General features: G+C 46.0%; 1 protein-coding gene across 1 annotated transcript in view; it reads right to left on the bottom strand.

Annotated features, from left to right (window-relative positions):
- NUDCD1 (NudC domain containing 1) overlaps positions 1 to 26,259 on the bottom strand; it is a 75,979-nt gene that overhangs the window by 45,239 nt on the left and 4,481 nt on the right. Inside the window, exon 2 of the mRNA XM_075270267.1 lies at positions 13,673 to 13,827. Within this exon, the coding sequence (XP_075126368.1) occupies positions 13,673 to 13,827 (155 nt within the window). The remainder of the gene's footprint in view (positions 1 to 13,672; positions 13,828 to 26,259) is intronic.

Genomic DNA, 26,259 nt, shown 5'->3' with positions numbered 1-26,259 from the left:
AGATGTGAGGGGGAGGCTGCTGCCAGCTGGTAAGTCTATGGAGAAGGGAGGAGGAGGAGACTAGTGCCAGCTGGTAAGTCTATGGAGAAGGGAGGAGACTAGTGCCATCTGGTAAGTCTATGGAGAAGGGAGAAGGAGACTAGTGCCAGCTGGTAAGTCTATGGAGAAGGGAGGAGGAGGAGACTAGTGCCAGCTGGTAAGTCTATGGAGAAGGGAGGAGGAGGAGACTAGTGCCAGCTGGTAAGTCTATGGAGAAGGGAGGAGAAGGAGACTAGTGCCAGCTGGTAAGTCTATGGAGAAGGGAGGAGGAGGAGGAGACTAGTGCCAGCTGGTAAGTCTATGGAGAAGGGAGGAGGAGGAGACTAGTGCCAGCTGGTAAGTCTATGGAGAAGGGAGGAGGAGGAGACTAGTGCCAGCTGGTAAGTCTATGGAGAAGGGAGGAGAAGGAGACTAGTGCCAGCTGGTAAGTCTATGGAGAAGGGAGGAGACTAGTGCCATCTGGTACGTCTATGGAGAAGGGAGGAGGAGGAGACTAGTGCCAGCTGGTAAGTCTATGGAGAAGGGAGGAGAAGGAGACTAGTGCCAGCTGGTAAGTCTATGGAGAAGGGAGGAGGAGGAGACTAGTGCCAGCTGGTAAGTCTATGGAGAAGGGAGGAGGAGGAGACTAGTGCCAGCTGGTAAGTCTATGGAGAAGGGAGGAGGAGGAGACTAGTGCCAGCTGGTAAGTCTATGGAGAAGGGAGGAGGAGGAGACTAGTGCCAGCTGGTAAGTCTATGGAGAAGGGAGGAGAAGGAGACTAGTGCCAGCTGGTAAGTCTATGGAGAAGGGAGGAGACTAGTGCCATCTGGTACGTCTATGGAGAAGGGAGGAGGAGGAGACTAGTGCCAGCTGGTAAGTCTATGGAGAAGGGAGGAGAAGGAGACTAGTGCCAGCTGGTAAGTCTATGGAGAAGGGAGGAGGAGGAGACTAGTGCCAGCTGGTAAGTCTATGGAGAAGGGAGGAGGAGGAGACTAGTGCCAGCTGGTAAGTCTATGGAGAAGGGAGGAGAAGGAGACTAGTGCCAGCTGGTAAGTCTATGGAGAAGGGAGGAGACTAGTGCCATCTGGTACGTCTATGGAGAAGGGAGGAGAAGGAGACTAGTGCCAGCTGGTAAGTCTATGGAGAAGGGAGGAGAAGGAGACTAGTGCCAGCTGGTAAGTCTATGGAGAAGGGAGAAGGAGACTAGGGATAATGTACACAGTGATGTCACATCTATATATGGCTCAGAATGGGATAAATAGGTTTTGCACCGCACTGTATGCTCTAGAATACACTGATCACTCACTTCCTTGCATCTATAGACTTTTGCCTTCCAGTAACATTGACATCTGTATTACGGGGCAGCAGACCACCATTTTATCCTCAAAGCAATGACTTACAAGTAAAATAAACTGTCTTGAAGACATGAGCAAATCAAGTAGTCACTGCACAGAGATCACTGCACGGCCAATACATAATACATATAGTCAGAACTTCCAGAAAACTTCATTTTCCGGGGAGATAGGCAAGGAGTACAGAAAGCGTCACCGGAGGCAGATTGTAACCTCCTCTGTCACTCTGTCATCCTTGAAATGGAATGAGACAGTTTCAGGACAATCCCCTCTGCAGTTACAGCCTTATTTCTTCTCCTTTTTTCACTATATTACAGTTCTGTTGGCCATTTACCAAATATATGACGTGGTGGATCAAGATTTCATGTACGTTAATACAATGGATCTCGGTTGGAAACACACACATTGGTGACAGCACACCTGAAAACTGCGGTTACATGCGGCTTTACCCCAAATCTACATGGCTTTAAAGAGGCTATCCACGATCTACAACATAGACCTCAATAGGGAAAAGCTGCACACTCACAATGTATGGTAAGTGAGCAGCAAAGTAGCAGTGATCTTCGGGGGTCCCTGATGTCTGTCAGCCCCCTGGAAATCTAAGGATACGCCATCAATTGCTAATGCTAATGACCCCACTGTATCCCTTTAACTTGCCCAGCTTCTAATAATAAAATTACACTTTGACATAACACTGATCATTCTGTCCCAATCTATACAGAGAAGGATACATTGACTCTGCATAGGTTCTGCCATAGGAATAGAAGAACGCACGGGGGCAACACGGTGGCTCAGTGGTTAGCACTGCAGCCTTGCAGCGCTAGAGTCCTGGATTCGAATCCCGCCAGGAACAATATCTGCAAGGAGTTTGTATGTTCTCCCCGTGTTTGCGTGGATTTCCTCCCATTCTACAAAGACATACTGATAAGGGAAAAAATGTACATTGTGATCCCTATACGGGGCTCACTATCTACATTTTAAAAAAAAAGGAATAGAAGAACGCACTAAAAATGAAGAGGGATCCTTCCCATAATGGACAACAATTGCTTTTGACCCAATTTACCATTAGCAGTTGTTTTCTCTCTGATTTCACCATATGAAAAAGTCATGCTTGCAGATCTTTTCCATCCATGATTTTAGACACCAAACAAAAGTGAATTTGGCCTAAGAGACTTCCTGATGGCAAGAACCGAAGGTCTCTTTGGTCACCGACATGAAACCTGCAATTTCCAGTTTCCCATCTGGACGGTGATCTAAAAATGTTTTCACGCTCCGTGACAAATAACCCTGAATCTAATACACTTCCGACTACAAAACCTAAAAGCCACCGCCACTTGTTCACACTGAACAAAAGACCAATTTTAGCAGCAAATAATTCCTTAAAAATTCCGACGAGCTGAATGCAAGGTTCCGCTTTGTAAGATTTCCCACGCTGGGCCAAGCCTCGGCATCCTCTAACTATTAACGCTCCTTTACAATGGATATCTGAGCTTTCAGGCTCCATTAATGCTTTCCAATCCATTAGGTGACACATTAGTCGCCCGCACCAGCTGCGGACAAGCGGACGGACGACTAAATGTAAAATGATGACAGGCAGAGCTTTTTTTATCCCCGCGGCTCCTAAAGTCCCAAAACTTGTCTGCCGTATCAATGGCACAGGCATTAACAACGGGGGTCCGATCAGCTACAATTGCCACAATCGCTTTGTGTGATACACTACAATGACCCAATGTTCTCTACCTTTTCCATTTTCTCGACCACCCTGATAACAAAAAGGATTTTAAGCCTTTTTAGAAAGATATCCTGTCGACTGTAAGAGATTATTTCGCTCCCGTCACGAGGCGCTGACATAAACGCCATTATTGACTTTTACAAACATGAAATTTGCATTAGCCTAATAGCGCATAAAAAAGAAAAAAACAGTGGGCAGTGACTTTTTGAAAACTGGCCAAATGCACTAATTGACACACACACAAAAAAAATCCATGCAAACAAGGGGAGAACATACAAGCTCCTTGCAGATGCTGTCCATGGTTGGATTCGAACCCAGGACTCCAGCGCTGCAAGGCTGCAAATACATTATTTGCTCCAAGAGATAATACACTGTCATACATGAAGAGTATTATGCTATGGAAGGTGTCATTCTTCTTTTTGTACCATGGAAAAAAAGTGATTGGTCAGAAACTCTACATATTTTGCAGAGGTCATTTTCACGCCTACAAGAACCTTATAGGGATCCTATCAACTCCTCCCCCTCCATGATTATGGCCCAAACCATGACCCCTCCACTAGACACAGCGCTGGTTCCCAAAGAATAGCAGATTACTTTTCCAAATACTGGAAAAAGCTTTAAAGGGATCCTATCATTGGATACCTTTTTTCTCCAGACTAACACGTAGGAATAACCTTAAGAAAGTCTATTCTTCTCCTACCTTTAGATGTCTTCTCCGCGCCGATATTCGGTAGAAATACGGGTTTTCTTCTGTATACAAAGGAGCTCTCTTGCAGCACTGGGGGCGGTCCTTAGCGCTCAAACAGCACTGGGGGCGTCCACAATGCTGCGAGAGAAATCTCTATCTTCTTCTGGAATGGCCTCTATGCGTGTCTTCTTCCGGTGCTGGGGTCAAACTTCTACGCATGCACAGTCGGCTCTGCCATCGGGCCACGTAAGCGGCCACAAATAATGGCCGCATGCATGTGCAGTCAGTTCTGCCCGAGGCCCGATGGCAGATTTGACTGCGCATGCGTAGAAGTTTGACCCCCAGCGCCGGAAGAAGATGCGGGGAGAGGCCATTCCAGAAGAAGGTAGAGGCGTCGCTGGAGAGTTCTCTTGAACTATTGGGGACGCCCCCAGTGCTGTGAGAGAAGTCATTTGCATATCGAAGAAAAACCGTGATTTCTACCGAACGGCGTCACGGAGAAGACATCTAAAGGTAGGAGAAGAATAGCCTTTCTTAAGGTTATTTCTACATATTAGTCAGAAAAAAAACATTTTAATGATAGGATCCCTTTAAAGGGTCCTATCAACTCCTTCTCCCCCCATGATTCTGGCCTTAACCATAACCCCTCCACCAGACACAGCGCTTGTTCCCAAAGAATAGCAGATTCCTTTTCAGCTTTAATTAAAAGACGTATACTGCACCATCAGCATTCATACGCCAACGTATACTCCCAATAGATAATGGTCTAGACCATCGCGAGTTAATCTGCAAATGTAATCGGAGCCAAACACAAAGCTTTATACATGAAGTCTATAAATAATGAGAAGTCAACTTCTAAGTCACGAACAAAAAGCAACATCGTGAGGTGCCAAAAAACAACAGTAAATCGCACCCAAGCTGTCAGCGGCTCCTCGCTGTGCGATGTACGACATATGGACAACCACACGGGGACTCTCACGCTGCCCCATACAAGACTCCTCCTTACATAATATTCTTATCCGTTGTGCAGAACACTGATACACACGTACCATATGGGAACTCAACACTTCTTATTTTTTGTTGAATACGGATACGTGGTGTTCAGTGTTACCGCCATACGCCAATACAGTAGGGGATTCAGTGGCCGCACAACTAGTGACGTTCAGTGGCCCTTCCCTGAGATGAAATGGTTTTGTTACCTACCTAGCTCCAGCGGCCAATGTTACAACTGGAAACCTTGTACTGCAATTTCTGCGTTGGTCTCGCTGGATTTGGTTACCCATCTGATCACCGGGTACCCCTAGTAAAGTCAGTCCTGCCAGTCTAATTAAATGGGGTTTCCACCTTTACATTATTTCTTTTGGCCACTGTTCCAGTTGCTTCTGACTTTTTCTTTAACTCTGATCCTGACCTCGGCTTTGATCCTGGATTCTGTTTCCATGTCCAATTTTGGATTTGTCCTGATACCCCACTGTCCTACTCCTGGTTTGGATTCCTGGCCTGACCTCCAACTATGTCTCTGTTTCTTGCTGCACCCTGATCATTTTCCTAGTGTTGACGTCAGCCCTGTTCCTGGCCAATGACAGACATGGATAGCTGAGGGCGACTGTGCAAGAACAGTAATGGGCCCCTCGTTTTCCTAAATCTCAGCTTAGACGGCCTTGCTTATGTCTCTCTAACAGTCCACCAATAGCCATGAAGTCACGCCATGAAGTGATGCCAATGTTCTCTTTGGACCAATGGGGTAGTTACCGTTGCACCAAAGAGGTAAAGTGCCTATTTGCATACTGAGGAAACGCTGTGATCCAGGTGACTCTAACGTATCTATCTGCAGGGTTGGGTTGATATTCTGGGTTCTCATCATACTTATGATCAAGTTAGAGAGCTTGTCCAGGCTATTTTTTTATTTATTTATTTTTAATTAGTCCGGGAGAGTTGAAATAAAAATATCATACTCACCTGTCCCTGGTGTCCTCACAACACAGTCTGGTTCTGTTACTCGTCTGGACTGCGCTTAGAGACACTGGGGACAGGTGAGTAGGTTTTATTTTTATTCCTCCTCTGGCTTAAAGGGAGTCTATCATTGGAAAAAGTGCTTTTGAGCTAAACACATGTCTGAACAGCCTTTAAAAAGGTTCTACTACTACCTTTACTTTTTCTGTTGTATCGGTATCATTGGATACCGATTTTTTTTCTGACTAACACGTAGGAATAGCCTTAAGAAATGCTATTCTTCTCCTACCTTTAGATGTCTTCGCCACCGTTCAGTAGAAATCCGGGTTTTCTTCAGTATGCAAATGAGTTTTCTTGCAGCACTGGGGGTGGGCCCCAGCCTTCAAACAGCACTGGGGGCGTCCCCAATGCTGCGAGAGAACTCTCCACCACCGCCTCCATCTTCTTCAGGAACGGCCTCTCTGCGCGTCTTCTTCCGTACTGGGTTTCAATCTTCTAGGCCTCGGGCAGAGCCGACTGCGCATGCCCGGGCCACAACAAAACTGCCGCTTACTCAGTAAGCTGTGTAAGCGGCCATTTTCTCTAGGCCATCTTCTCAGCCTAGAAGATTGAAACCCAGTACGGAAGAAGACGAAGGGAGAGTCCGTTCCAGAAGTAAATGGAGGCGGCGGTGGAGAGTTCTCTCGCAGTATTGGGGACACCCCCAGTGCTGCAAGAGAACTCATTTGCATACCAAAGAAAACCCAGATTTCTACCGAACGGCGGCGCGGAGAAGACATCTAAAGGTAGGCGAAGAATAGCCTTTCTTAAGGCTATTCCTACGTGTTAGTCAGAAAAAAAAAGGGTATCCAATGATAGGATCCCTTTAAGATCCACATCGGTTTGTCCATTTGTCACCAGACCAAGGCTAGGTTCACATTTGCGTTCGGGAAGGACTCTGCCGCAGATTCAGTCTAAAATCGGCCGAGACAGTTGGCGCCTCTGTCAGTTATCCCTGGTAAGCTGTCGGCGATTAAGAAGGACCTCTTGGGGCATTTTCTCACGGCCGCCAGGGCTGTCATCCCGAGACACTGGCGTGGCTCCACCCCTCCCTCCTTGCTTGAATTTCTCCAAGAATTCCTTTTTATACGGAGGATGGAGGCTTTGGTGGCGGAGGACTCTCCTGATTCCTCTAGGTTTGAGCGCCTCTGGCGGCCCTGGATTCTGTTTCAGGAGTCATCTGACTTTTCTGCTGCCTTTGCTTGAGTGTGACGTGGCCTTTTTCTTTCTTTCCCCTCCGTTAGTCCTCTTTCTTTCCTGCTTTCCCCATGTGCTTTGGGTCTGGTCCTCCCCTTCCTGTTCTCTTTTTCTGTGCTTGCATTTCTGGTTTCTTTCTCCTGCTTCTTTCCCCTATCTGCACTGACATGTTTTTCTTGGTTGTTAGTTGTCTTTTGTTTTTCCCTTCCGGCCCCCCCTGTGTTTCTCCTTTTTCTTTGTGGTGTTGTTGTGCGTATCCTGCACTGGTATTGCGGCTTGGGGCCTATATCCTGGCCGCCTTTCTTGCCTGTTTATTTGCTTTTTGGATGCTGCACAGTTTACCCTATGTCTGTATGTCATAATTTTTGAAAAATCTTCAATAAAACCCGTTTATACATAAAATCGGCCGAGAGAAGTCCTGTACGGTGGTCTTTTCTCTCCACTGGTTTCAGTATAAAACTGTTGGAAACCCGATGGACGCTCAGCAGACCCAATTATGGTCTGTGAAGTTCACAGGTGTCCGTGGGTAACCAATTTTTCAGTGGATGAGCTCTCCATCTTTTGGGTCCCCATATGGGCCTGAATGACAAAGAGATGAAGACAACCGAAGACAGAAGACGTCAGAAGACAATAATGGAGGGATGCAACTCAAGCCAGACAGCCTATAAGTAGACTACGTGATCAAAGAGAACCTAACTAACAAAAGAGCCGAACCAAATATCGGTCATACTAATTTTTTGAAGAAACTGGCCATTCTTTATATTGTTTACCGCATTTGGAGTTTTGTAGGAGCGGACGGACATAAAATGTCTTCTCTATTACTGTAATTGGAGAAGCGCATTAGCGGCTAACAAACCATATCAGACTATTATGGTGTTCTAAACGCCACGTAATGACCTGAAAAACAAAAACTACCGCTACGTCTTTTAAGAACGTAACATCTAATAGTGAAGACGAACAAAAAAAAGTGAAGAACAAAAATAAGAAGCGTCAACACCAAAAGACTGAAATCCACCTAATGACCGGCCGGCGGGGGCGTAGAATCTCCGGGGCTCACTTACCGCGCACGGTCTACAACCCCCCAGTACATTCAATTAAAGGGCATAAAAATAGTAGATGGAAGTTTCATCTCTATGACAACATCAGGACTTGTGTCAGATAGAAGAAGGACGCGCTACATCGCCGCTGCTCGATACCTGAGTGGTATCTGTAACAAGGGACACAGAATGGAAGGGGAAATGAGAAGATGGAGAGCACGGCTTTTAAGACACTTCAGATTCCGTACACTTGAGTAAATCGTTATTTCCTTGATACATTATGGATAGGCTTACAGTTATTATGGAAACAAACATGTTATTTTGCTAAGATACCCTTCCCCTGGAGGTATCCTGTGTCTTAAAGGGAAAGTTTTGTTTCCGTTATTCCAGTATCCCCCAAGCTTCTACCTGCAGTTTAGTTCAGACCTCTTCAGAGTATAATGATTGGAGGTCCAAGGAGGTGACCAACATAAACAATATTACTCACCTCCCCTGGGCTCTGATGCTGGCCCTCGTCCTCTTGACGCCTCCAGAATGACATCAGGGACTGCTGAGGCCTGTGATTGGGCTGCAGCAGTCACGTGCATTATAATGCTTGCATCCATTCATCACAGCACCACATGGCGTCCTTCAGGACCTCAGACGGACCTCTAATAAATATACTCAGAAGTTTGAAGAGACTCCAGAATATACCGTATATACTCGAGTATAAGCCGACCCGAATATAAGCCGAAGCCCCTAATTTTACCACAAAAAACTTGGAAAACTTATTGACTCGAGTATAAGCCGAGGGGGGGAAATGCAGCAGCTACTGGAAAATTTCAAAAATTAAAATGGTCGGAGTTTTTGGGTGCAATAGATGCTGTGGAAGGGGAGGGGGTGTTTTGGTTGTCTGTCTGCCCCTTCCCTGAGCTTGAGGATTGAGGTTTTTTCTTCCCCCACTTGGAATTCAGTCTGGCTGAATATAGGGGATCTGCAGTGCTCCTATTAACCCCTTCCTGACAGAACAGGAGCACTGCAGATCCCCTATATTCAGTAGACCGGGCACTGTCAGACACAGGGAGACCTAATGTGTATGTGTTTCATAGTCATTTTCTACTTTTGTGTGTATCCTAGGGAAAAGAAGGATTTACAACTTTTATTTTCTTATTTTTTTTAAATCTTTTTTTTTTCTTCCCCCCCACTATTTTATGGGAGACTCTATACATTGATATTGTGGCTGGTCATAGACCTCCCCCCGCTCCTAAAAAAAAATAAATGTTTTTTGTTTTTTTTGCTGACTCGAGTATAAGCCGAGGGGGGCTTTTTCAGCACAAAAACTGAGCTGAAAAATTTGGCTTATACTCGAGTATAATAGTAGCTTCATTTTGGATGTGTTTAGTCTGAATTACATGAGATTTGCCCAACGCATACTCACCTCCATCAAAACCCTGTGCCCACAACATAGATCGGCATCCACCGATTACGAGATCAGATTATAATGGGGCAAGTGAGCAGTTACTTGCTGTTGGGCCCAGGGTTATAACTAGAGATGAGTGAACAATGTTTGGAACAGCCGTTCCGAACAGAACGCTCCCATAGAAATGAATGGACGTAGCCGCCACGGGGGGGTTAAGCGACCCGTCGCCAGCAAAGTGTGCGTGCCAGCTGCTTCCATTCATTTCTATGGGAGCGTGCTGTTCGGAACGGCTGATCCGAACAGTGTTCGCTCATCTCTAGTTATAACCCATTTCACCCTTATTGTAATGTTTTTTTCTTCCTATATTTTTCATAAAATCGGTATTTACTTGCAGCAAAGAGAACAGTGAGCTGGAGTCAACGCAATGTTGTACATGCAATGTTCAGGAACTGCCATCTCCCTTGTCCCACTCTAGATGATTGACAGAATTCTCCTTATACAAAGTATTGGGAGGAAGATGTTACACTCTGTTCCACATTATTATGCAAAAAGTGTTTAGGAGTGATAAGGTAAGAATTTTTTTTTGTTTGTCAGTTAAACTCATTGATGGTGATGTGTGTCAGGGCTCTTTATAGCACTGTCACAAACTGAGACTTGAACCCATGACTTCCTGGCTATGTTCTGCAGCCTTGACCATTACACTATTTGGAACCCTGTTTGTTCTGTGCCTTGCCTGGTCAGGTCTCTTCTATTGGAGTTATGGGTTTATGGAGATCACCTGTTCTGTGGCCAATCACAGTTTAGCCCGTCCTATATAAACTCACCATTAGCTTACACCATCCTGTGCCGGATTTTTCTGGCTGTCTGCTCCTTGTTGCCCTGAACCTTACCACTACTTTGCTGCTCCTGTGTACTGAACTATGCCAACGTCTGACTACAGTTGATCTGCAACTCCCGTGTACCGATTAGAGATGAGCGAGTACTGTTCAGATCAGCCGATCCGAACAGCACGCTCGCATAGAAATGAATGGACGTAGCCGGCACGCGGGGGGGGGGGTGTTAAGCGGCCGGCCGACGTCAAAGCGGAAGTACCAATACTCGCTCATCTCTAGTACCGATTCCTGCAACGTCTGACTACGGCTTATCTACTGCTCCTGTGTACCGACCTCTGCAAACGTCTAACCACAGTGTTCTTCTACTTCTGAGGTACTTATCCTCCATTTATTACTATTTAAGTACTGTACCATTTGCCCCACCATTTGGACTCCAAATCTGATCACTAGCATCGTTACAATGACTGAATGCAATTGCAGACGCCTGTGCTAATTAGTTTGGCAGGTGTGTCCAATTAAAGGCAAGACTACTTAAGAAGGCTGTTCCACATTATTAAGCAGCCTACATTTTCTGCCAAAATGAGATAGAAAAAGGAGGTGTCGGCTGCTGAGAAGCAAAAAATTGTGGAGTATTTAGGACAAGGAAGGATTACAATCAACATTGCCAAGACACTTCATCGTGATCATCGCACAATCAAGAAGTATGTAGCTGATTCACAGCACACACGTGTGCGTGCTGATAAGGGAAAATTGAGGACTCTTTCCAACAGACAATTACATCAGGTTAAAAGAGCAACTGCAAAAATGCCTTGTCATAGCAGCAGACACGTTTTTGAAGCTGCGGGTGCTGCAACGTCCCCCGAACAACAAGATGCAGGGTCCTTCAGAGGTTTGCAGATGTGCATAAGCCATCCTGTTGACCTCCTCTATCCACTGCACACAAGCAGAAACGGCTCCAGTGCACCAAACAATACATGAAGACTGACTGCAAAACTGTTTTGTTCACTGATGAGTGCCATGCAACGCTCATTGGTCCAGATGGATGGAGTGGAGAATGGCTGGTTGATGGACACCCCATGCAAATACGGCTACGGCGCCAACAAGGAGGAGGTGGAGTAATGTTTTGGGCTGGAATCATGGGGAGAGAGATTGTCGGCCCCTTTAGGATCCCTGAACTCCATAATGTATGTGGAGTTTCTCAAACAGCACTTCCTTCCATGGTTCAAGAAGAAGAACCGTGTAATCCACAGCAAAATCATTTTCATGCATGATAATGCACCAATGTCTCATGCTGCAAATAACACATCTGCATCTCTGGCTGCTATGGGCATAAAAGGGGACAAACTTATGGTGTGGCCCCCATGCTCCCCTGATCTCAACCCCATTGAGAACCTCTGGAGCTTCATCAAAAGGAGTGTCCATGATGGCGGGAGGCGGTTCACATCTAAGCAACAGCTCTGGGGGGGGGGTATTCAGTCCTCATGCAAAACAATTGAAGCAGAAACCATCCAACACCTGACAAATTCAATGTACAAGAGAGTTCAGAATCTCCTTTCGAACAAGGGCTCCTATGTGCAAATGTAACATCACCTAGAAGAAAGTTTTGACTTGAAAACTGTTTGATTTCAGTTTGTAATAACCTGCTAATGCTTAGAATTTCACAAATGACCATTTTTTTGTTCTTTATAAAAATTAAAAGGTTGAAAAATCTGCTGTACATAATAATTTAGAACGTGCATTTTAAGTGCATTTTGTGCTTTTATTTTTTATCAAAATATGTGGCTGTTTATGTGAAAAGGGCCCACATTGTCGATATGGAGTTCTTGGTATCATTGTAACGGTTATGGTGTAACATTGTCCGAAACAGCAAAAAAACAAAATTGTGATTTTTTTACCCAAATATGTTTTGGACTATTTTCTCTATAATTAGTATCGACGATCTGGGCCCTTTTCACGTAAACAGCCACATATACTGTTATCATAGGCAGTGTGTTCAAAAACCTTTCAAATGTACTCTAATAATAGATGACTGGAAAATTACAATGACTGCAATTCATATATGTAAATTTTGAAAATCTGAGAAAATATTATTTGCATAATAATTTGTGTCACCATAATAACACTGTGTCACCAGCTCACAAATAGGAGGATTCCATTCATGGCTCTTAATAAGCAAATGTTAAAAGGGATTCTATCATTAAAATCACATTTTTTTCTCGCTAACACATAGGAATAGCCTTAAGAAAGACTTTTCTTCTCCTACCTTTAGATGTCTCCTCCGCGCCGCCGTTCCGTAGATATCCCGGTTTTCGGCGGTATGCAAATGAGTTCTCTCGCAGCACTGGGGGCAGTCCTCAGCGCTGAAACAGCAGTGGGGGCGTCCCCAGTGCTGCGAGAGAACTGTCTAGCGATGGCCTCTTCTTCCTCTGGAACGCTCTTTCCGCGACGTGTTCTTTGGATGGTTTCTTCTGGCTTTAAATGAGACGTGGCATGCCTGTGGCCATTTTCTTGTGGCCGCTTACACAGTATGCAAGTGGCCACAAGAAAATGGCCACAGGCAAGCATGCGTCCCATTTAAAAGCCAGAAGAAGCCATCTGAAGAATACGTCGCGGAGAGGGCGTTGCAGAGGGAGAAGAGGTCGTCGCTGGAGAGTTCTCTCGCAGCACTGGGCACGCCCTCAGTGCTGTTTGAGCACTGGGCACGCCCCCAGTGCTGTTTGAGCACTGAGGACCGCCCCCAGTGCTGTGAGAGAACTCATTAGCATACCGACGAAAAACGGGATATCTATGGAACGGCGGCACAGAAAAGACATCTAAAGGTAGGAAAAGAATAGCCTTTCTTAAGCCTTTCTCGTGTTAGTGAGAAAAAATGCCGTTTTAATGATAGAATCCCTTTAAGACAAAAAAAAAACCTTGTAAAGTGCTTGTGTATTCTTATGACAGTCAACACTTTATGGTTGGTGGTGACTTGGCCCCTGAGACAGTCACCAATCTGGAGAATGAAGGGGCCACAGTGAGCCCACACATTAGGCATGGCCCGGGAGCAGTGCTGTGCAAAGAAGACTTTGATGCAATGGAAACCAGAACTCTGTGCAACTCCTGAAATGGAGAGCTTGTGCTTATGCATGGCAGCCAATCTGAACAAACAGAGCTGCATTAAAGCATATAAAGGCTTCAGATTATACATTATAACTGGAAAAAGAGCTAAAAAAACAGTCAAGAGAAGAGACCAATTTGCAGGTCACCACTACCCCAGCGCGCAACTGGAAGTGTGATTTAATTAAACGTAAAAATGGCGACTTATATGTATCCGGACATAGGAGCAATCTGGTGACTGCTTATCTACACCAGCTAAAATGAGCAGATCCTATCCACGGGAGGGAACCCCACACACTTCTAATAACACAATACGTAAAAGTCTTACCAGCGTTACATTGATGTTCATGATTCTTCCAAGCTGATCCACGTAGAAGACGCTGTCGGAGGACCAGGGATCACTATGGAGATAATTATACATGCCATAAGCGCGCATGTGGTCCAGCGTGTACTGATCATCGCGGAGCTTCACTTCTGCGACAGCTAGGAGACAAGAATAGAATTTTTTTATTTTTTTTCCGAGCTTGGCGGCAAACTTTTAACCAATTATCTTCATAATGGCGTTTCCAGCTGCTCAATCCAATGCGTCCGCAGGAGATGAGATGCTGGAATATACTACATACCGGAGCAAGCGCGCGCTTCCCGTCTTTCAAACCGGGACTACAAATTGGAACGCAGACTAATTGTACCAAGTTCATCTCTTTAACTTTTTTTCTGCCCAGGGTCCCAAAAAGTAGGAAACTGTATTAAAGGCAACTAATTAATTCCTAGAAAAGTTCTCACCGGTATAATAATAATATCCAAAATCTAATTAAAGGGAAAGGAACATCAGAAATTGACATATTTATAATTAAAGGGATTCTATAATTAAAATAAAAAAAATTTTCTCGATCACATGTAGGAATAGCCTTAAGAACGGCTAATCTTCTCCTACCTTTAGATGTCTTCTCTGCGCCACCGTTGGTAGAAATCCTTGTTTTCGTCTGTATGCCAATGAGTTTTCTCGCAGCACTGGGGGCGGGCCCCAGGGCTCAAACAGTAAGTAAGCAGCCATTTTCTTGTGACCTGTGGTTATGCACAGTCGGCTCCGCCCGAGACCTAGAGGTTTGAACCCAGCTCCGGAAGAATAATTGCAGAGAAAGGCCGTTCCTGAAGAAGAAGAAAGCGGTGCTGGAGAGTTCTCTCGCAGCGGTGGGGACGCCCCCAGTGCTGCAAGAGATCTCATTTGCATACAGACGAAAACTGGGATTTCTACCGAACGGCGGCACGGAGAAGACATCTAAAGGTAGGAGAAGAATAGCCTATCTTAAGGCTATTCCTATGTGTGGTCAAGAAAAAAATATGATTTTAATAGTAGAATCCCTTTAAAGCCAAATATAATTACGTCTTGTTATTTTGGCGACATTCACATTAGCGCCAGAGTCTCCGTTAGAAAACTCCATTGCAGTGTCCGCCTGAAATCAGCGGATGAAAAAGCCTTGCACGCATAACTTTCAGTTCAAAAGCAACAGACACCCATGGACGCCATTATAAAATGGGCAGCTCGATTCCAGTGTGACCCCTAGCATCACATTAGACACTAGATAACATGGTAGGTAGGTCAGTGGTTTCTGTTTTCAGCAGCTCACTTTTCAGCTTTGCATTGTAGATTGTGCCATACTTAGCAGAGTCATCTCAGGTGCAGTAGAGGTGGATCATCACTGCAGAGAACAGACAGGCGCTGTAGAAGGTAGAAGAGCGCACACAGACAGAATCAGTAAAGAAGGAGGAGCCGTCTGACAGGAAGAAGCGTGGAGAGTAAGTATATAATATGGGTCGGGGGTTGGGCTGACTAGGTAGGGAAGGTCGGGATAGCTAAAGAGACAGGGAGGGGGTGTATGGTAGGGAGGGAGAGATGAAGGAGGGGAGAGTAAAGTGAGAGGGGTTAGTATGTAAGTTACATAGAAGGAAGCTGAACCATGTCAACAAATGCAGGAGATACCAAAAACACCCAGAAATCACTCAAAACACTGCTAAAGGTATATGGGTGCATTTATTAACCCATTAATAGCACCAACAGACATTAAAAAAAAAACATTTAAACTTTACATCCTAGTGGCAGAGGGGAAGGGGTCCTGCTGCAGATAGTTATTTTGCAACCAAAAGTTTGAGAGAAGGAAGAGGGGGTTATGACTGATCTCGTAGGACACTTTACAATTTTAAGACTAATAAATATACAATGAACTCTTTTCTATCGGTGCTGGTACCGTAGCTCTTCACCGTCAGAAGGGCGTTTCTGACAGCCAGTGAGGGCTGTTCCTTACCGCCCAGCGATGACGCTGAGCGGTAAGGAACGTCCCCCCCTCCCCAGTACTCTTCTATGGACGAGTACTATCAGGAGAGGATGGGGCTCACCTCACCGCTCAATGTCATCGCTGGGCGGTAAGCAACGCCCCCTCTCACAGTACAGCGCAATAGACACTACCATGAGGAGGGGCTTTCCTGACTGACTGTCAGGAACACCCTTCTGACACTGAAGAGCTACGGTACCGGCACCGATAGCTCTTCCCCGTGGGCACAGAACGGGAAAGCTAAAACAGGTTCTGTTTCACCGATTTTGGTGCACTTAGAATAGGAATGCAGGTTGGCGGTGTCAGACGGGGGGGCGTGATTCAAAGTTCCAACCAGAGGTGGACAGTGTCCAAGCTCAGAATCAAACCCCTAAGGGCTAGTTCACAGGGGCAAAGGGGGCAGATTATGGCACTGAATCCACATCATAGTCCGCCTCCTCACAATGGAGGTCTATGTAGGCCTCCAGGCTACTTTTTTCCGAACTGTTCTTTCTTGAGGCGGACTCCGTGGCTGACTCAGTCTCAGTGTCCGCTTCGCGGCAGAACCCTCTGGACTAGGCCCATTTATTTGAGCCTACTCTGGAGAGGAAAGCCGCGACAGTCATGGCAGGCGCATTTTGGCTCGAGAGTGACGCGGCTTCCTGCCCATCTGTTCCCCAGGGCCTTATCTGCTCCTGCCTGACACCACCCTCCTCAGAGTACAGAGACTATATAACATATCAGGGACCAACAGCACTTATTTCACCATGATGGGGGGGGGGGGTACAAAAAAACTTCCAAATGCGCAGAGAACAGTGCCTATTAAAAAATGCAAAGAACTAGAGTTGGAGAACACCCTTGTTCCGTACAGACTGCCCTGGTGCAGCTTTCAGGGGTTAATTCGCTCCACGCACTCAATCCTGCCGTCATCCTTCACTCGGGCTACAAAGAGGCCTGTTCTCAACATCATCCAGTGTGTCTGGGATGACATGAAGAGACAGATGGATTGGAGCAAGCCTACATCCATAGAAGATCTGTGCTTAGTTCTCCAAGATGCCGGGAACAACCTCCCTGCCGAGTTCTTCCAAAAACTGTCTGTACGTACAGAGAAGAACTGATGGAAGGCAAAGGTCACACCGAATATTGATGGGATTTACATTAACCCTTCTATTTCTGGAAGCATTCTTACTTTGCAGCTTTTTTTTCCAAACCTGCCTACCACTTTGGCACAGTACTGTATATAAGACGCTCACATATATACTCTGGAGTGGAGAAGATGATAAGATTTACGGCAATGTGCACCTCTCTACAGGACCGCTCCTTAGGAATAAAAGCTCCTCTAGAGCTGACGGCTTTGCCCTCCATGCTGGAATAGTAATGCACCCCTTTACCCCGACACTCAGAGGAAGGTTTAATTATTGGCATTCATGCTCATGAATACGTAGTTATACACTTCACGGATCCTTAAGATGGAAGGATTGTACACACTTCCTCCAAGTAGCCAGGTGAACCCATTAACAGTAAGAGACGACTCCATCTGATGCACGTAGCTCATCTCCGAGGCTTCTTGTTCTCCTCCAGTAATTAGGACTATTGTAATGACCCGGCGGTTTCCGTACGGCGAACAATCTGTGTATTGAACTCTCCTGTCACAAAAAGGCAAATTTCAGGTATTGAAGCGGAGAGAGAACGTCTTCATGGGATACTTCACACCATGGCCATAGCAACCCCAGAGACTCTTCAACATCGAACAGCTCCCAAGCTGAATAGGCTCTTAGCACTTACTGCATATATACTACTCCACCATCCAGTAGTATCGTGTATACATATATACAGCTTCATGGAGAATCAGTGTATTGATGCCACTGGTGAATACAGACCTATGCAATGTAATGCTGGAATAAAGCAATGAAGTGGTTAAAGAGGTTGTCTGATATTAACTTTTTTGGGTTTTTTTTTATATGAAGCCAGGAAACACCCCATAAAAAACGTCCTAGTTCCTTTCCTTAGGCCGCTGATTGGTCAAGTGCAGCAAAGGCGTCTGCCAAAACAGAAAGACCTGTCTATGAGACTCTGGAGCACCACAGACAGGACAGAAGGTTTTAAGGTTTTTTTCCACCTTCCTTGGACAACCCCTTTAAGAGAGCTTTTTGTATGGTCTCTTTGTCCAAGTCCAACATGTGGTCACTGATTTCAGGTCTATGGACTTTTACAAGAGACTCGGGGCCACTACTATAGTCTGCAGTATGTTGGTTCACCATAGAAGTCAATGCCAACATATGGCGCTATACAGTGGTATCCATCAGAGCCCTCTATGGGGGGGGGTATGTATTAGGGAAAGGCAGACTGCCCACCAGCCCCCTCTTCTAAAAGGAGTTGTCTGGAGAGTAAGGGCTAGTTCACACTGAGTTTTTTGGTCAGGGTTTTGAGGCCGTAAACGCCTCAAAACCTGGACCAAGAAGACGGCTCCCATTGAAATCAATGGGAGCTGCGCAGGAGCTTTTTCCGGGAGCCGTTTCTTCCGCCTCCCGGAAAAAAGAAGCGAGGTGTTCATTCTTCGGCCGAGTCGCCTCGCGAGTCAGCCTGAAGACACACCCTCTTCCGGACTCGGCCCATTCATTGAGCCTGATCCGGAGGCGGGTGCGCAGCAGTTCCGCAACACGTTTTATGGATCGGAACCTGAGGCAGCCTCCGCCTCAGGTTCCAATCCAAAAAACTCTGTGTGAACTAGGCCTTAAAATTACCTTGTGGGATTGTGTCCAATGGCTGATGGTTGGATAAGTGTCCAATGGCTGATGTTTGGATAAGTGTCCAATGGCTGATGGTGGGATAAGTGTCCAATGGCTGAGGATGGTTGGATAAGTGTCCAATGGCTGAGGATGGTTGGATAAGTGTCCAATGGCTGAGGATGGTTGGATAAGTGTCCACTGGCTGATGGTTGGATAAGTGTCCAATGGCTGATGGTGGATAAATGTCCAATGGCTGATGGTTGGATAAGTGTCCAATGGCTGATGGTGGATAAATGTCCAATGGCTGATGGTTGAATAAATGTCCAATGGCTGATGGTGGATAAGTGTCCAATGGCTGATGGTTGGATAAGTGTCCAATGGCTGATGGTTGGATAAGTGTCCAATGGCTGATGGTGGATAAATGTCCAATGGCTGATGGTTGAATAAATGTCCAATGGCTGATGGTGGATAAGTGTCCAATGGCTGAGGATGGTTGGATAAGTGTCCAATTGCTGATGGTGGATAAGTGTCCAATGGCTGAGGATGGATGGATAAGTGTCCAATGGCTGATGGTTGGATAAGTGTCCAATGGGTGATGGTTGGATAAGTGTCCAATGGCTGATGGTGGATAAGTGTCCAATGGCTGATGGTTGGATAAGTGTCCAATGGCTGATGGTTGGATAAGTGTCCAATGGCTGATGGTTGGATAAGTGTCCAATGGCTGATGGTTGAATAAATGTCCAATGGCTGATGGTGGATAAGTGTCCAATGGCTGAGGATGGTTGGATAAGTGTCCAATGGCTGATGGTGGATAAGTGTCCAATGGCTGATGGTTGGATAAGTGTCCAATGGGTGATGGTTGGATAAGTGTCCAATGGCTGATGGTGGATAAGTGTCCAATGGCTGATGGTTGGATAAGTGTCCAATGGCTGATGGTTGGATAAGTGTCCAATGGCTGATGGTTGGATAAGTGTCCAATGGCTGATGGTTGGATAAGTGTCCAATGGCTGATGGTTGAATAAATGTCCAATGGCTGATGGTGGATAAGTGTCCAATGGCTGAGGATGGTTGGATAAGTGTCCAATGGCTGATGGTGGATAAGTGTCCAATGGCTGAGGATGGTTGGATAAGTGTCCAATGGCTGATGGTGGATAAGTGTCCAATGGCTGAGGATGGATGGATAAGTGTCCAATGGCTGATGGTTGGATAAGTGTCCAATGGGTGATGGTTGGATAAGTGTCCAATGGCTGATGGTGGATAAGTGTCCAATGGCTGAGGATGGTTGGATAAGTGTCCAATGGCTGATGGTGGATAAGTGTCCAATGGCTGAGGATGGTTGGATAAGTGTCCAATGGCTGATGGTGGATAAGTGTCCAATGGCTGAGGATGGATGGATAAGTGTCCAATGGCTGATGGTTGGATAAGTGTCCAATGTGTGATGGTTGGATAAGTGTCCAATGGCTGATGGTGGATAAGTGTCCAATGGCTGATGGTTGGATAAGTGTCCAATGGCTGATGGTTGGATAAGTGTCCAATGGCTGATGGTTGGATAAGTGTCCAATGGCTGATGGTTGGATAAGTGTCCAATGGCTGATGGTTGAATAAATGTCCAATGGCTGATGGTGGATAAGTGTCCAATGGCTGAGGATGGTTGGATAAGTGTCCAATGGCTGATGGTGGATAAGTGTCCAATGGCTGAGGATGGATGGATAAGTGTCCAATGGCTGATGGTTGGATAAGTGTCCAATGGGTGATGGTTGGATAAGTGTCCAATGGCTGATGGTGGATAAGTGTCCAATGGCTGAGGATGGTTGGATAAGTGTCCAATTGCTGATGGTGGATAAGTGTCCAATGGCTGAGGATGGATGGATAAGTGTCCAATGGCTGATGGTTGGATAAGTGTCCAATGGGTGATGGTTGGATAAGTGTCCAATGGCTGATGGTGGATAAGTGTCCAATGGCTGATGGTTGGATAAGTGTCCAATGGCTGATGGTTGGATAAGTGTCCAATGGCTGATGGTTGGATAAGTGTCCAATGGCTGATGGTTGAATAAATGTCCAATGGCTGATGGTGGATAAGTGTCCAATGGCTGATGGTGGATAAGTGTCCAATGGCTGAGGATGGTTGGATAAGTGTCCAATGGCTGATGGTGGATAAGTGTCCAATGGCTGATGGTTGGATAAGTGTCCAATGGGTGATGGTTGGATAAGTGTCCAATGGCTGATGGTGGATAAGTGTCCAATGGCTGATGGTTGGATAAGTGTCCAATGGCTGATGGTTGGATAAGTGTCCAATGGCTGATGGTTGGATAAGTGTCCAATGGCTGATGGTTGGATAAGTGTCCAATGGCTGATGGTTGAATAAATGTCCAATGGCTGATGGTGGATAAGTGTCCAATGGCTGAGGATGGTTGGATAAGTGTCCAATGGCTGATGGTGGATAAGTGTCCAATGGCTGAGGATGGTTGGATAAGTGTCCAATGGCTGATGGTGGATAAGTGTCCAATGGCTGAGGATGGATGGATAAGTGTCCAATGGCTGATGGTTGGATAAGTGTCCAATGGCTGATGGTTGGATAAGTGTCCAATGGGTGATGGTTGGATAAGTGTCCAATGGCTGATGGTGGATAAGTGTCCAATGGCTGAGGATGGTTGGATAAGTGTCCAATGGCTGATGGTGGATAAGTGTCCAATGGCTGAGGATGGTTGGATAAGTGTCCAATGGCTGATGGTGGATAAGTGTCCAATGGCTGAGGATGGATGGATAAGTGTCCAATGGCTGATGGTTGGATAAGTGTCCAATGTGTGATGGTTGGATAAGTGTCCAATGGCTGATGGTGGATAAGTGTCCAATGGCTGATGGTTGGATAAGTGTCCAATGGCTGATGGTTGGATAAGTGTCCAATGGCTGATGGTTGGATAAGTGTCCAATGGCTGATGGTTGGATAAGTGTCCAATGGCTGATGGTTGAATAAATGTCCAATGGCTGATGGTGGATAAGTGTCCAATGGCTGAGGATGGTTGGATAAGTGTCCAATGGCTGATGGTGGATAAGTGTCCAATGGCTGAGGATGGATGGATAAGTGTCCAATGGCTGATGGTTGGATAAGTGTCCAATGGGTGATGGTTGGATAAGTGTCCAATGGCTGATGGTGGATAAGTGTCCAATGGCTGAGGATGGTTGGATAAGTGTCCAATGGCTGATGGTTGGATAAGTGTCCAATGGCTGAGGGTGGTTGGATAAGTGTCCAATGGCTGAGGGTGGTTGGATAAGTGTCCAATGGCTGAGGGTGGTTGGATAAGTGTCCAATGGCTGAGGGTGGTTGGATAAGTGTCCAATGGCTGATGGTTGGATAAGGGCTAGTTCACACGGAGTTTTTTGGATCGGAACCTGAGGCGGAGGCTGCCTCAGGTTCCGATCCATAAAACGTGTTGCGGAACTGAAAACCGGCTTCCAGCTGCGCACCCGCCTGCGGATCAGGCTCAATGAATGGGCCGAGTCCGGAAGAGGGTGTGTCTTCAGGCTGACTCGCGAGGCGACTCGGCCGAAGAATGAACACCTCGCTTCTTTTTTCTGGGAGGCGGAAGAAACGGCAGCTCCCATTGATTTCAATGGGAGCCGTCTTTTTGGTCCGGGTTTTGAGGCATTTACGGCCTCAAAACCCTGACCAAAAAACTCCGTGTAAACTAGGCCTAAGTGTCCAATGGCTGATGGTTGGATAAGTGTCCAATGGCTGATGGTTGGATAAGTGTCCAATGGCTGATGGTTGGATAAGTGTCCAATGGCTGATGGTTGGATAAGTGTCCAATGGCTGATGGTTGGATAAGTGTCCAATGGCTGATGGTTGGATAAGTGTCCAATGGCTGATGGTTGGATAAGTGTCCAATGGCTGATGGTTGGATAAGTGTCCAATGGCTGATGGTTGAATAAATGTCCAATGGCTGATGGTGGATAAGTGTCCAATGGCTGAGGATGGTTGGATAAGTGTCCAATGGCTGAAGATGGTTGGATAAGTGTCCAATAGCTGTGGGCACAGTGATCAGGATGACAGGGGACCAAAAAAAACCTCAAAGCCTCCTAGTGAACGGAGCACAAGTGCACTTGCATAACCGGCACTCCATTCATTACTGTGGGGCTGCCAGGCCTGTAACCCATTCACAGTCCGTACAAGGACGTTTTAGGGGGGGGGCTTTCGGTCTTCATGAACACTGAGGGACCTGACAATAAGCCCCCACCGTTTGAACACTTAACCCCTATCCATAGGACAGGAGATGTGTCTATAACAATAAAACCCCTTTAATTGATCAGGCAGATTCTTGATGAGGGACCCAGGGCTTCCAACCTCCCCAGGTCAGGCCGGACACCTGACTATATTAAATGTGAAATGTGTGAAAATTTTTTTGAAAATGAGCAATTTTCCTGGGTTCGCCTATAACTTTTTGACGGTTTAGCTAACGGAGATTTGTCAGGGCTCTTTATTTGCAGGACAAGTTGCTGTTTTTATTGGTACCAGTTTTTGGTCTGTGTGACTTCTTGATCACTTTATATTGCTGCTTTTGGATGAGAAGCGTAATGACGCGATACACTAACGCCGGTGCGCTTGCGTGGTTGGAGTTCCATTCACTTCTATACAGTCCCGGCAGCTCCATAGAAGTGAATGGAGCTCCGACCACACCAGCGCACCGATGCTCCATTCACAAGGAGGCCTTTAGAGGGACTTTCCATCCCCCGTCCTATTGATCAATGGGGACCCCACGTTCAGGCCGCCAGAAATCGGACACTTTACCCCCCCGTCCTGTGTCCATAATGGCAAAACCCCTTTAATCTTCCTGCCGAAAAAACTTTATTAAACATTAGCAACCTAAATTACATATTATAAGCGGTTGCAAGAAGAGTGCGGCCAGTTACCATGGAAACCCATCAAGTTAACGATTCACCCGGGAAAAGAGTAGATGATGTCTGCGGCTAACACTTCCAATCAGCCCGGGGTCACGTAAATCATGCAGAGGGATGTAGAGATATTCTGACCAATTACTGGGCCGGGTCCAGACGCCCTCAAGAGGAAAAATTATTTGGCAGAGAGAAAAAAAATAAAAGTCGTTTCAAGTAATTGACGCGGCGAAGTGTGAAAAGCGATAGCGAGCGACTGCGAGTCACTATGTCCTGGTGACTAAAGGGTTACGCACGCTGACAAAATACGTCCTGAAATGTTCTAATATCATTTGTGATCCACTTCCTTACTGTTTTTAAGATCTCGGCTTGCTGACAGTGAAGAGGATCGAGTCTATCGTTGCAGGCGGAATCCGCTTCAAAATACGTCTCCCGACTTTCCCGTTCAATACGACGGGAGTTAGGTAGAGGGGAAAAGCACCATGATGTGTCTTAAAGCAGAATAAGCCTCGAAAAGACCAGAATCTTGCGGCCACTGACCACCCAATGTGGACGTGTTCCGGCCTCGTGGGGCGACAGCTGCATCTGTTACTATTAGGGCCTGTGCACACGGTGCAAATGGTAGAAGAATTTGAAGCAGATTTCTCCTCCATTTCCGTCTCTAAGCGTCCTGCCTCAATGTCGGCCCCCTACTGAAAACAACAGGAGGCAGATTCAGGGCAGTATTCTGCTGGGTGAATGTTAGGTATTGTTTTCATTGAGAGACTGGGAAGCCATGAAGAAAAGTGAACAAAGAGCTGGCAGTGTGATCTACAATGCTGGACAAAAGTATTGGCCCCCCTGCAATTCTGTCAGATAATACTCTGTGTATTATGTGTAATACTTTGTGTCTTCCACAAAATGATTGCAAGCACAAACTCTTTGGTAATATCTTCATTTATTTTGCTTGCAATGAAAAAACACAAAAGAGAATGAAAAAAAAGTCAAATCATTGATCATTTTACACAAAACTCCAAAAATGGGCCGGACAGAAGTATTGGCGCCCTCAGCCTAATACTTGGTAGCACAACCTTTAGACACAATAACTGCGCACAACCGCTTCCGGTAACCAGCAATGAGTTTCTTACAAGGCTCTGCTGGAATTTTAGACCATTCTTCTTAGGCAAACTGCTCCAGGTCCCCCCTGAGATGTGAAGGGGGCCTTCTCCAAACTGCCACCAAGAGATCTCTCCTCCCCCACAGGTGTTCTCTGGGATTCAGGGCTGGACTCATTGCTGCCACTTTACAAGTCTCCAGGGCTTTCTCTCACCACCATTTTCTAGTGCTCTTTGAAGTGTGTTTTGGGTCATTGTCCTGCCGGAAGACCCCTGACCTCTGAGGGAGACCCAGCTTTCTCACACTGGGCCCTACATGATGCTGCACAATGTGTTGGTCGTCTTCAGACTTCATAATGCCATGCACACGGTCAAGCAGTCCAGTGCCAGAGGCAGCAAAGCAACCCCAAAACATCAGGGAACCTCCGCCATGTCTGACTGTAGGGACCGTGCTCTTTTCTTTGAAGGCCTCTTTTTTTTCCTGTAAACTCTATGTTGATGCCTTTTCCTACTTTTGTCTCATCTGACCAGAGAACATTCTTCCAGAACGGTTTTGGCTTTCTCAGGTAAGTTTTGGCAAACTCCAGCCTGGCTTTTTTATGTCTCTGGGTAAGAAGTGGGGTCTTCCTGGGTCTCCTACCATACAGTCCCTTTTCCTTCAGACGCTGACGGATAGTACGGGGTGACACTGTTATACCCTCGGACTGCAGGGCAGCTTGGACTTGTTTGGATGTTAGTCGAGGTTCTTTATCCACCATCCGCACAATCTTGTGTTGAAATCTCTTGTCAATTTTTCTTTTCCGTCCACATCTAGGGAGGTTAGCCACAGTGCCATTGGCTTTACACTTCTTGATGACACTGCGCACGGTAGACACAGGAAGATTCAGGTCTTTGGAGATGGACTTGTAGCCTTGAGATTGCTCATGCTTCCTCACAATTTTGCTTCTCAAGTCCTCAGACAGTTCTTTGGTCTTCTTTCTCTTCTCCATGCTCAATGTGGTCACACAAGGACACAGGACAGAGGTTGAGTGAACTTTAATCCATTTCAACTGGCTGCAGGTGTGATTTAGTTATTGCCACCACCTGTTAGGTGCCTCAGGTAAGTAACAGGTGCTGTTAATTACACAAATTAGAGAAGCATCACATGATTTTTCAAACAGTGCCAATACTTTTGTCCACCCCCTTTTTTATGTTTGCTGTGGAATTATATCCAATTTGGCTTTTTGACAATTCTTTTTGTGGTTTTCCATTGAAGACAAATTAAATGAAGATAATACCAAAGAATTTGTGATTGCAATCATTTTTTGAAAGAACATGAGTATTATCTGACAGAATTGCAGGGGTGCCAATACTTTTGGCCAACACTGTAGGTGGATGGTAGATGAGACAAGGGGTGATAGATGAAACAGGGGGACGGTAGATGATACAGAGGGTGGTAGTTGACAGCTACTTGTGGGAAGAAAGGGCAGAAAAGTCTGATGGCGTGTACATTTTGGTGATAGAAGACCCCCCTACCCCTCCACTTAGCCTATCCTCAGGTCTAGGGATGTGTGAAACTTGGAGGCCATCATAATGGAGATCAGCAGGAGAGGAGCTGTAAGACTGTTAGCCCCTATGTACAGCACTGGGCTCGGTACTCAGTGAATAGACTGCACTCAAACACAGTGTCCTCTTCAACTAGCTGATCAGCAAGGTTCCTGGATGTTGGACCACCACTGATCACCTATGGATAACTCATTAATATGTAGACCCCAGAAAACCCCTTTAATTCAATAGAAAAGTGTCATGTCTGTGTGACTGCTTCTCCGGTCAGACTGGCAAAGGATCTAGGGCTTGTAACCCCAAAAAAGATTTTTATAGTGTGTAAAGTCAATGTGCAGAAAACAGAAAATC

Source organism: Leptodactylus fuscus, chromosome 4 (assembly GCF_031893055.1).
Source record: "Leptodactylus fuscus isolate aLepFus1 chromosome 4, aLepFus1.hap2, whole genome shotgun sequence".
Classification (NCBI taxonomy): Eukaryota; Metazoa; Chordata; class Amphibia; order Anura; family Leptodactylidae; genus Leptodactylus; species Leptodactylus fuscus.
Note: the sequence above shows the minus strand (reverse complement) of the source record. Positions and strands in the feature narration are given on the sequence as shown.